This window comes from Salarias fasciatus, chromosome 14 (assembly GCF_902148845.1).
Source record: "Salarias fasciatus chromosome 14, fSalaFa1.1, whole genome shotgun sequence".
Taxonomy (NCBI): domain Eukaryota; kingdom Metazoa; phylum Chordata; class Actinopteri; order Blenniiformes; family Blenniidae; genus Salarias; species Salarias fasciatus.
Window position 1 is genome coordinate 31,457,413 of NC_043758.1, and position 10,745 is coordinate 31,468,157.

Consider the following 10,745-nt stretch of genomic DNA (forward strand, 5'->3'; position numbering starts at 1 on the left):
TTCAGCTGTGTTTATTCAGAGTGCTGAGCTGATTAGTGTTTGAGGAATGTGGGGTGACGTGTGTGTGAGTGTGTGCTCAGTAGTAATGAGCTGTGGGGGGAGGTCTGACAGTTTTCTGTTTTTGTAAAACCCCTCTGGCCCTTCCTGGGACTCGGACCAGCCCCATCGCCGTCTAGTTTTAGAAGCAGTCTCTAAAACACGTTTTCATCCCAAGCCTGAGACGCTTCTTCTGTTTTTATCATTGCCTTTATTGTCGTTACTATATTTTTATCTTGCACTTTATGTCTTTAGGGTTTTATGACTACGTGCAGCACTTCAGGCTCAGCCGTAGTTGTTTTTAAAGTGCTCTATAAATAAAGTGCAGTGAAAAATCATGAATCAAAACTAGTCTATGTAGGAAATTCACTTATTGTATTGAAAGCAGGGAGACACACAACCAAATGCATTCACACGGAGAACATGCAAGCTCCACTTTATTGATTGCACATTCTTGAAACTCCCAACTGAAGGCGTGAACTCTGATCTTTTAACTTGAAAGAAAATGAAAGCGGAAGCGATTATTTTGAAGTATTTCACCGGAAGTTCATAGTAATCTGGCTGGACGCGTCTCTCCGATCCACTGTGTTTTCTTTGAAGAAAGGTTTTTAACGACTGCGAGACGATCAGGATCCTCTCCGATGATCTGCATCCTGCTGGTGGCCGGTCACGGCACCGTGTTAGAGGCACAGATCCAGGTGAGTGAGCCCCGGAGCAAAGTTCACCTGCGCTACCAGACTGCACCCGGAATTTGGGCACTTCACAGCCCCGAGGCCCGTCCTCGGGTATTCATACCTGTTAGACCATCATAAAGCACATTTACAGATTTAAAATAACCAGATATGACTTCCGGCTGATCTCAAATCACAAAGCCGCTTTTAAATTTATGTAAACGTGTCATTTTTAATCAGCTTTTCTCAGTTGTCTTTACCGCCCTCTGCCGACCGATGCAGGAGCTTGTTAGCGATCAGCTTTCTGAAAAATTGATGTTTTTACTAATATTTAAGCTTCGTGTTGAATCATAAGTATGCCGAATTTTTAACAATGGGCTACTTGTTTCAATAAAATCTGTTAAATTATAAACAAGTGGACATTTTTTCGGAAAACGAGGACAATATAACGTAGTCAGTATTTTTCATGAGGTTTGGCACTGCAGCTTGAAGTATGCACAAAAAAGGGGCGTGTTCAGAGTCCACGTGTGGTGCTGCTATTATAAAATGTCAACAAATGTGTGTGTGCGTATCATCCACATAAATAGTTTAAATACATCCACAGTGGATGTTTTCAAAATAAAAGAATTTTAATCTTGTAAGTACTGTGTTGTATTTAGTTTAGTTTAGTTTAGTTTATTTGTTTCTTTCGTTTAAAACAACACAAAGACAAAAAAACAAAAAAGATGAAAATACATCAATGTCATCAATCTAGACACCAAACAAACGAAAGAAAAGGAGCAGAAAGAAGAACAATCTTATTATATCTGCCCCTTTACATACAGTATTTGAACAAATACAAATTAACAATACTCAAAAACTCATATTCATTAAATAAAAAAAAATGTTTTCACCCGCAACAACTTAGTTTTCATTTTCATATTTTTCCAGTGTGGAATTTTTTATATGTTTCTTAAATGTCATAATTGTTTTACACTCTTTGATTTCCTGTTTCAGAGCATTCCATAGGTTCACTCCTTTTACCACAATGTTTCTTTCTTTGATTTTGGTTCTGAATCTGGGTTTTTTGAACACGTCTATTCCTTTAAGATTGTATATACTGGTTCTTATTTCAAATATATTCTGAAGGTTTACAGGCAATAGATTCCACTTTGCCTTATACATTATTTTTAGGATGCTTAAATCAACAATATCGAGAAATTTCAAAACTTTCAGTTTAATAAATAATGGGTTAGACGGCTCTCGATAGTGACTATTTGTTATTATCCTTATGGCCCTTTTTTGTAGAATGACAATTGTCTGTAAATAAGTTTTACATGTCGTACCCCACACTTCAACACAATACATGAGATAAGGCAAAATCATAGTGTTATACAATGTTAACAAAGCACAACTGTTCAAAAAAAACTTGACTCTATGTAACACAGAAATGGCTTTCCCAATTTTCCCTTTGGTATAATTAATGTGAGATTTCCACTTTAGATCGCCATCAATCATCACTCCTAAGCATTTTGTTTCTGTTACACGATGAATTTCAACTCCATCTATTTCGAGTTTTACTTTCACTTTTTCCTTTTTATTATTAAACAACATAAAATTAGTTTTTTTGGCATTTAGGATTAATCCGTTTAAATCAAACCAGTGTTTTATTACTTTCAATTCTTCATTCACTACTTTTGTGACTTCTTGTATGCTTTTACCTGAATGAAATAATGTGGTATCGTCTGCGAATAGAATTTTCCCAAGGTTGGACACTTTAGCAAAATCATTCATGTACAAAGTGAATAACTTTGGCCCAAGTATCGAACCTTGGGGCACACCACATTTAATTTGCCATAGTTCAGATTTAGTGTCATTTATATGTACATATTGGTTTCTATTTTCCAAATAACTTGAGAGCCAATGGTGAGCTACTCCTCTGATGCCATACATACTCATTTTTTTTAGTAATTTTGAATGATTGATGACGTCAAAAGCTTTTTGTAAATCAATGAAAATACTTAATAAATAATTATTGTTATCGATCTCTGTTGCAATTTTTTCTGTGAGTTGCTCATAGAGTTTGGACTGGAGGAGCCATTCTGTCTGTTCAGTTCAGCATCCGTCCATGGATGCCTCACAGCTGTGGTCATCAATTTATGTCAAATTAATATTTTTGGATGATGGATCTGCAGAAAACTCAGGGTGGCAGAGGGTATCATATTCCTGGATGATCATCTTCGGAGGAATCCTCCTGATTTTCCTTCTCTCCTTCAGAATGACGACACAGGACTGTACAGCCACCTCTCTGGGGTTCCGAAGGCCCTGCTTCCAGGCACCGGGGGGAAGAAGATCCTTGACTTTTGGTGGGAAACCGTAAACATGTACGTAAGAATGGGAAAATGTTGGCGCTGAAACGCGCATAGTGTGAAATGGAAGTCAGAGAAGCTCGCGTCCTGCAGCTTCACCAACACTACAGTTCTAACATGATCTGTGAGAACTGGATTAACAAGTTGCCTCATGTAGTCCACAGAAAATCTCAACAACATGTGCATTATCTCCCATCGTCCTAAATTCTGATTTATCTTCGTTTGAATTTGCCGGTAGGATCAACAATAGATCCATTGACATGGTGATAGATTACCTGTTAGTTCTGCAGAGGTTCAAGAAACATTACAGGAAACCTTAGGGGACGACTCTGTGGCTAGTCCAGCTGAAGAGCTCAAGGCTTCCTCATGGTGTGGAGAGCAGTCCTCCCACAGTCCCATATTATTAACTTTATTGAAAACTGTAAGAGCCAGGTTCAGCATTAAGAGAAGAACACCTCTTCCAGAGAGGCCCAGAGTGCAACCAAAGCTCTTCACGAAGAGCTCATCCTCACACGATGTTTTCTGAATGTAGTGAAGAGTTCTCATCTTGATTGATCCCCGGTAAGCTTTGGTGAAGGATTTGCCTCATAGTCGACAGAAACTCTCTGCAGACCCATAGTCCTTAAAAACACATCAAGTTAGGGTATGTGCATCATATGCATGAGCTAACGCTGGTCTGCTTTGTCCCGTGGTAAGATGGCAGAATCCTCAAGCTCAACACAAGATCAGGGAAACATCTGGCGGGATTTCTCAGTAGTTCTCCATAGTTCCAAGTAATCGTTTTTGTTGTTCAGTGATTTTACAGTGAGGTGCAGGGTCCTGCCTGTCAGTCCTGTTAGTGCAGTTCAGTTAGTTTACCTGAACAGAGGCCCTGTTCAGGTAAATTCCATGTCTAAATGCAGTTAAACCAACCAGGAACTGTGGGAAATACCCCCATATCGCCAACACATTTTCAAGAAGTGCCATATGCTCTGCCCTGTGCTGAAGACGAAGGACTGCAAAGGTCAATCCTGATGCACTGGGTGGTCCTCCATAGTCCTCAGCCGGTGTGTTTCCTCTGATTGGCAGGAGGCAGCTCTTCACTGAAGTCTACCTGGTCACCAACGCAGACAAGTGAGTCTTCTGCCCGCCGCTGCCGCCACCGTCTCCTTTCTGTCTCTGCTCTCCAGCCTGCGTCTCTGTGCCGGGGCAGGTTCAAGCATTTCGAGCGCTGGGCCACGGCCAACGACTTCCCCGTGGAGAACGTGGTGAACGACGGCAGCACCACGCTGGAAAACCGCCTGGGCGCCGTGGCCGACCTGGAGCTGGTCGTACGCAGCCGCGGCCTGCAGGACGACATCATGGTGGTACGCTGGACCCGCCAGCCGCCGAGGAGGGGTCATCGCCCTCTCTTATGTCTCTCTGAACCTGTGTTGTGTGCCGGCAGATCGCCGGAGACATGCTGTGTGCCGACCAGAACTTCGACATCGCTCAAGTGATCCGATTCTTCCGCTCAAAGGTGAGAAGACGCCCGAGGCGCGCCGGGAGCAGAATCGCTCCTCAGAGGAGGAATTTGTTAGGGTAGTTTACTGCTGATCGGCTTGCCGTAGTCCGGCGCCACTGATGTTTCAGTCAGGACTCGGTGTGTGTGTGTGTGTGTGTGTGTGTGTGTGTGTGTGTGTGTGTGTTTGTGTGTGCGCAGCCTGGGGAGCTGATGATCTACTACGAGCTGGAGGAGAGCGAGAGCAGCAGCAGCCGGGGCATGGTGGAAGTCTGCCCCGACACCCACAGGTGATCCTGCTTCCTGTGTGGCGTGGCGTGGCGCGGCGCTCAAGCAGCCTCCTGACACGCTCTGGTTTTCTGCACCAGGATCAGCCGCTTCCTGGAGAAGCCGCGGCCCGGCCTGACGGCGTCCCGCCTGGCCAGCGTGGTGTTTTACTGCATCCGGAAGGAAACGCTGCCCCACATGTGCGACTACCTCAGCCTGCAGCCTCGGGCCAGCGACAGGAGCTTCGGACGCTTCTGGGTGACGACTGAACCTTTCACTTCAATGTTCATCAGTAATCATCTGTGCTCCTGTCACACCGCATCAATAACTATTACCAACAAATACAATCATTTGGATTTTATCGTAATACTTCAAACGATTCTGAATTATTTGTTCATAAATGTGATCTGATTAATACTAATTTACATCCAAAGTGTTTGAACAACACAAATTATTCTTATATTTCCTGTTTTTACTGAACACAGTGATTAAATGTTAAGTGAAGTTTAATATCCCTAACTTTTTTATCGTCAGAAAAAAGGATCAATTGAAGAGCTTTTTTTGGTATACTCAATTTTTGAAATAAAACCATCAGTTGTAATGCTGATAAACAATTATTAAAGGAGGACGTTCGTCGATTCCTCTTCCATGTGTTTAAAATGTCAGCAGTTTATGAAGAAAAGAGGAATTCTTGAAGAGTTCACACACTGTGTAACACTATATAAGTTATTGATATATGTTGTTCTTGGAGAGGAGAAGTGATCCGTGGCGTCTGCTCTGTCCTCAGGAGTGGCTCATCAATGAGAAGCAGCAGGACGTGTTTGGGATGAAGCTCCCGACCGGCTTCCAGCTGATCGGCCAGGTGGTCGGTATCCTCACCGCGCTGCTCAGTTCACTGTCAGATCAAACCCGCCTGTGGAGTTTACACTCATATTCACTTTTAAATGAACTCTTTCTCTATAGTTTACACTAATAAGGAGGAAATATTAGGGCCGACAAGTCACTCCAGAAAGATATTTATGGGAACTTTCCTGTCACTTCAGAGAATATTCAATTTGACAGACAGAAACTCGAAGTGAATGAAAGATGCTAAATACCTTTAAACAGATTTGTGTGTGTAGAAAGTATAAAAAGTGGTAGAAATTTTCAGGTTTATTTTTCCAACTTCTTTTATTAATTCACTGTGATTTCACTTTTTTTGTATAAATTTTTATATCAAATAGAACATAATTTTTAAATGTTTTTTGATAAAATAATGTGTAAGAAAGTGAAATGAAATAAAATCAATCAAAAAAATTAGAAAATAATCAAACACCATATTAAAAAACACAAATACTCGTAAATGATGATAATGCTTAAAAAATAAGTTGCTTTATGTTTGACCGCTGAACATGGAACCTGTCTTTATATGTACTCGGCTGCACCTTTAACACTTATCTGTCATCTGTTTCTAAATTTAAAGTTTTGACATGAAAAGCTTAATTTAATCCACCTCATGTGACGCTGCTGAATGCAGAACAGATATAATGGACAATGTTTCAGTCAATGAATTCCGGGATGCGAATCTCAACTATTGGTCCTCCAACATGTCAATCACGCTGGAGAAATGCTTGCGTAACGCCGTCAAGTGCACTCGTTCCCGTTATCTGCGCATGCGCATTCAGAGTGTTAATGTAGCCCATGAGCTTCGGTTTCAGCCAGTACTTACCGATGGCGAGTCTGACATAATGAAACTGTAACTGTTTCGGAAAATAAGCTTTATGAGCGAGGTCGATTGCAGAAACTGTAAACGGAGCCGTGCACGCCCAGGGAAGATGAGCTCGCGCTCGCACGCTTCCGACACTGATAGGCGTTTCCTCGGGAGGAGCAGTAGAGCCGGTAGGATGGTCTGCCGCATGCACGTTTTTCAAAAAGCAAGTAACAGACGTTTGACTTTGATTTTTGAGAAAATCGTCCACTATACCTTTAAACCAGGGGTGCCAAACATAAGGCCCATGGGTCAAAATTGGTCCACATGAGGCTCCAATCTGGCCAAGATGGTAAAAAAAAAAAAAAACAAAAACAAAATTTCCTCAGAGTAGCAAACAGCATTAAAACTGGCTTCATGTTGAGGTTGGAGTAATGTTTGGGGCCATTTGTTGGACAGTCAGCTTGTCTCCGAGTTGTGTGCACTTGTTTTTGTTTGTTTGGTTTTTTTTTGAAGGTGATCTGTCTCCACGTTCCAGAGCCTCTCTGACTACACCAAGTGGCTCACACACTACTCCTGCAAGCAGCAGAACAAACCCGCCAAGCCCATCACCTGCCGCTCCTACGCCAGGTAGCTCGCCGACGCCCACGATGCCTTTCACCCCGCAGCGGTGCTGATGGAGAGGTGTGTGTGTGTGTGTGTGTGTGTGTCTGTGTGTGTCTGTGAACTGACAGGGTGGGCCTGATGGGAAACCCCTCCGACGGCTTCCACGGGAAAACCATCGCCATGTCCATCTCCAACTTCTGGGCCGAGGTCACTCTGGTGGAGAGCCAGACTCTGGTAATGCACACACACACACACATACACACACAGACAGATGGGATGCTTTGAGGCTGACTGGATGGATGTGAATCTGCAGGTTTTACTGCCTCATCCTCTGAACGACCCCACGGAGTTCGGCAGCCTGCAGGATCTGTTCTGCATCAGCAGGAAGGAAGGGTGAGTGCAGAGCGGCGGCGGCGGCGATCCGCCCAAACAGGAAGCTTCTTACGTCTCCCGGTGTCTCCGCAGGTACCTGGGGGGCCTGCGGCTGCTGCAGGCCACCTGTAAGAAGTTCTACCAGTTCTGCTCCAAGCAGGGGTGAGATCTGCCTCCACCTGAACACGTCTTCCCTCAGGATCAATCACTGATTAAAAACAGAAACACCGATGACAGTTTAAGATGATTCTATATTCTGTATTAACACTGCAGCCAGAGGAAGGGAGGCATTGGGCTTGGTCAGTTCTAGATCAAGTTCTTCCCCACATTCAACTCTGAATGTCTCTGCAAAAACTGCTGATCCCAAGCTGTCCAGGCAGCCCCAATCCATGATGCTGCCTCCGCCGTGCTTCTCACATCTTCATAGTAAAAATTCATATTTTGAGCAGTTTGCTGGTAGCAGAGGTTTTCCTGTTTGTTAGCAGTGTGTTTGGTAACGCCGCCAGTGTGTAACGTTTTGTTTTCTTGTAGCATCGCTTTGACGAAACAGAACTTCACTCTCAAGTACGACACAAACATCCCTCGACAAGTGGTGAGGAGCCGTGCTTATTGAACAGTGCGGAAATGTGACAGAACTCAGCTCTGTCGCCTTGATGTTGTTGTTTCTGTGTTTTCTGAAGGGTCTGGCTGGCAGCAGGTAAACACTCATTTAAATGAACATTCCCGTTCACACGTTCTGAAGCTGATTATGTGACGCTGTTGCTCTCAGCGCGATCGTCTCGGCCACCTTGAAGTGTCTCATGAAGTTCTACAACATCACCGACCAAGTGGGCACATCGGCTTTTCAACGTGCTTCAGTCTGACGTCTCGGCTGACCGTCACACGCTGCGTTTCTTTCTTTTTGGGCGCGTTTGCAGGATCTGCCGAAGCCAATCCGAGCCAACTTCATCCTGAACGTGGAGACGGAGGAGCTGTTCATCACGGCGGGGCTGCAGGACCGGGTGGTGCAGGTCTACGAAGGCCTGGTCTACATGGACTTCAGCAGGGAGCTGATGGAGCAGCAGGGCTACGGTACCGGAGCAGATTCACAGGAAACAAAACCATCTGATGATTGACGTAGCTGGACGTGGACGAAGGTTTCCTGAGGCGTGTTTCTCTGCTTCCGTTTCAGGTCATTACGTCCCCCTGGACATGAGTCGCCTGCCGTCGCTGTGGCTGGCTTACCTGAGCGACCCCAGCGACTCGGGCCGCATCCACAGCAACATCCGGCAGCGCTGGCTGAGCGGTACGGCCGGGCGACAACTCAGGCGTTTCAAACAGCGTCTATTAGCTTGTTTGGCATTAACGCCGTGTCTCTGCAGGAGAGCAGGAGGTGGTGGAGGCCATGAAGACCTTCGCCCAGCTCACCGACCAGGCCAGGTGAGTCTCGGGGGTCCGGTGGGAGGGGCCGGAGCGTCGCGGGGAAGTCACCCTTCCTGGGTTTGTCCTCAGGGCCGCCCTGCAGGACGGAGACTGGCCCCGGCTGGCGCAACTCATGGACCAGAACTTTGACCTGCGCAGGTAAAGGAACGATCGGAACCTGCGGGTCACCCCTGAACCCTCAGATTTACGCCCCCCCTCCCCCACCCCGCAGGTCTGTGTACACCGACGAGTGTCTGGGCCCCGGAAACCTGAAGATGGTGGAGCTGGCGAGGCAGGTGAGTCTAGAGGAAGCGTCTCCTCCTCCTTCTTCTTCTTCTTCTTCCTGACTCGGCTTGACTCTTCTCTGCAGTCGGGCTCCGCCGTGAAGCTGCCGGGCAGCGGGGGGGCCGTGGTGGGCCTCTGTCTGGACCAGGACAAACTGGTGAGCCTGAAATACTTAGTGACGCCTTTTCACATGTCGTGCAAACGAGGCTGAGACGCCAGGAGGAGTCACATCAGCTGATCTCCTCCAGAACAGGTCCAACTCGATACATTAATCTGCAGATTAAACCGTCTGATGATGAAACGTGATTCACAGAATAAGGCGTCATTTAAAAGACGCGTGTTGCTCCATTAAAGTGTCGTTTTTACAAAACCTCTGTAATGTTGGGTAATTATTCACTGAGCGGCAGTTTCTGATGTAATCTACAGAAATGTGCAGCTTTCACATCAAAGCCTGGATGTGTGTGTGTGTGTGTGTGTGTGTGTCAGAGTGTGTGTGTTGAAGCAGATTATAAATCATAGCTTGTTGCTCTTATGAAGTAAAAAAAAAAAAAAAAATCATTTTAAATTGTTACATTTCCCACATCTATATTTTATAAATTATACTTGTTCGGCTAAATTAGCACGCTCTCACTTCAGATTGTTACAAAAATCAAGATTTATTATTTTCAGTGCTTTTTCAGGAGCCAAAGATGCGCATTTATTCTAATAATCCAGAGAGAGCAAAGAGGAAAAAAAACACTTAGATAAATGTTGTGTGAAGAAATGTTCTTGATTAAAACTGTGTGACGTGAGAGGCGTCCAGTGATGCTGCAGCCTGACGCAGTGTGTGTGTCCTCTCCACCAGGTGGCGCTGAGGCAGAGCTTCCAGCAGGCTGGCTGTGTCTTCTGTGTCCTCTCTCCTTACAATCCCTCTGCCCAGGGGTCTGCTGGGGAACGGCCTCCCACTGCACCCCCAGAGTAATCAGATTACTCTCAGGCTCTGCTCGCTCCGCTCTGTGAGAACAAATCAGTGTTTTTAACCTGAATACAGTAAAGCCGGTGCTGTTTAAACACAAGTTAAATTTTCCAACCTTAATCTGAAACTTTATGTTTTAATGTGAAAAAGTTTACAGTCAAATGAGAGTGTGGGCGTGGTCTAATTAACTATTGATATTTTCAGCTTTTTCATTGGTGGTTAGCATCTTCAGTTTCTGTCAGGAAATAATCTGAGAATATCCATGACTGAAAAATAACACTACAGATCAGGATGCGGTTGCAGTTCTTGATGTTTGGTGCCAGACGGTTTAGATCGCTTTCCTGGGTGTTCTTTAAATGTGAGAAAAACTCTTCAGATTGAAACTCTGGGAATTTGTACAATAAATGTAAATCTTTTTTGTAATTAAAAACAACTTCTAAATTTCTTAATCTTTTGTGATCTTTCCAAACGTGGGTAACTTAAAGTGAGTTTGAAGCTTTCTTCTAGAGGTTAGCATGCCAGCTAGTTTTGACTTTAGCGTCATGAATCATTCAGTTTTTATGTGTCTAGTGTTTGTTATCAAGATTAGGAACATTTCTTTTATGGTTGATTTGTAATCTTTATATGGTGCTAGCTT

At 44.6% G+C, this 10,745-nt stretch overlaps 1 protein-coding gene across 1 annotated transcript; it reads left to right on the plus strand.

Annotated features, from left to right (window-relative positions):
- Nucleotides 1–592: 592 nt before the first annotated feature.
- On the plus strand, nt 593–10,513 carry LOC115400971 (uncharacterized). The gene is made up of 22 exons (XM_030109065.1): nt 593–734; nt 2,964–3,070; nt 4,124–4,168; nt 4,248–4,401; nt 4,482–4,553; nt 4,737–4,825; nt 4,904–5,060; nt 5,590–5,667; nt 7,028–7,119; nt 7,224–7,329; nt 7,409–7,488; nt 7,561–7,629; nt 7,999–8,059; nt 8,148–8,164; nt 8,237–8,294; nt 8,385–8,538; nt 8,639–8,752; nt 8,829–8,886; nt 8,959–9,027; nt 9,101–9,164; nt 9,239–9,310; nt 9,998–10,513. Exons 1-22 carry the CDS (start codon nt 678–680, stop codon nt 10,112–10,114), a joined length of 1,890 nt encoding a protein of 629 aa, XP_029964925.1. The 5' UTR covers nt 593–677; the 3' UTR covers nt 10,115–10,513.
- The last annotated feature ends 232 nt before the right edge of the window (nt 10,514–10,745 follow it).

Coding starts and splice junctions, on each gene's coding strand:
- LOC115400971 (XM_030109065.1), top strand. CDS start 678: ATGATCTGCATCCTGCTGGTGGCCGGTCACGGCACCGTGTTAGAGGCA. Junction 5,061..5,589: donor GGAGCTTCGGACGCTTCTGG/GTGACGACTGAA, acceptor CTCTGTCCTCAG/GAGTGGCTCATCAATGAGAA. Junction 9,165..9,238: donor TGGTGGAGCTGGCGAGGCAG/GTGAGTCTAGAG, acceptor TCTTCTCTGCAG/TCGGGCTCCGCCGTGAAGCT.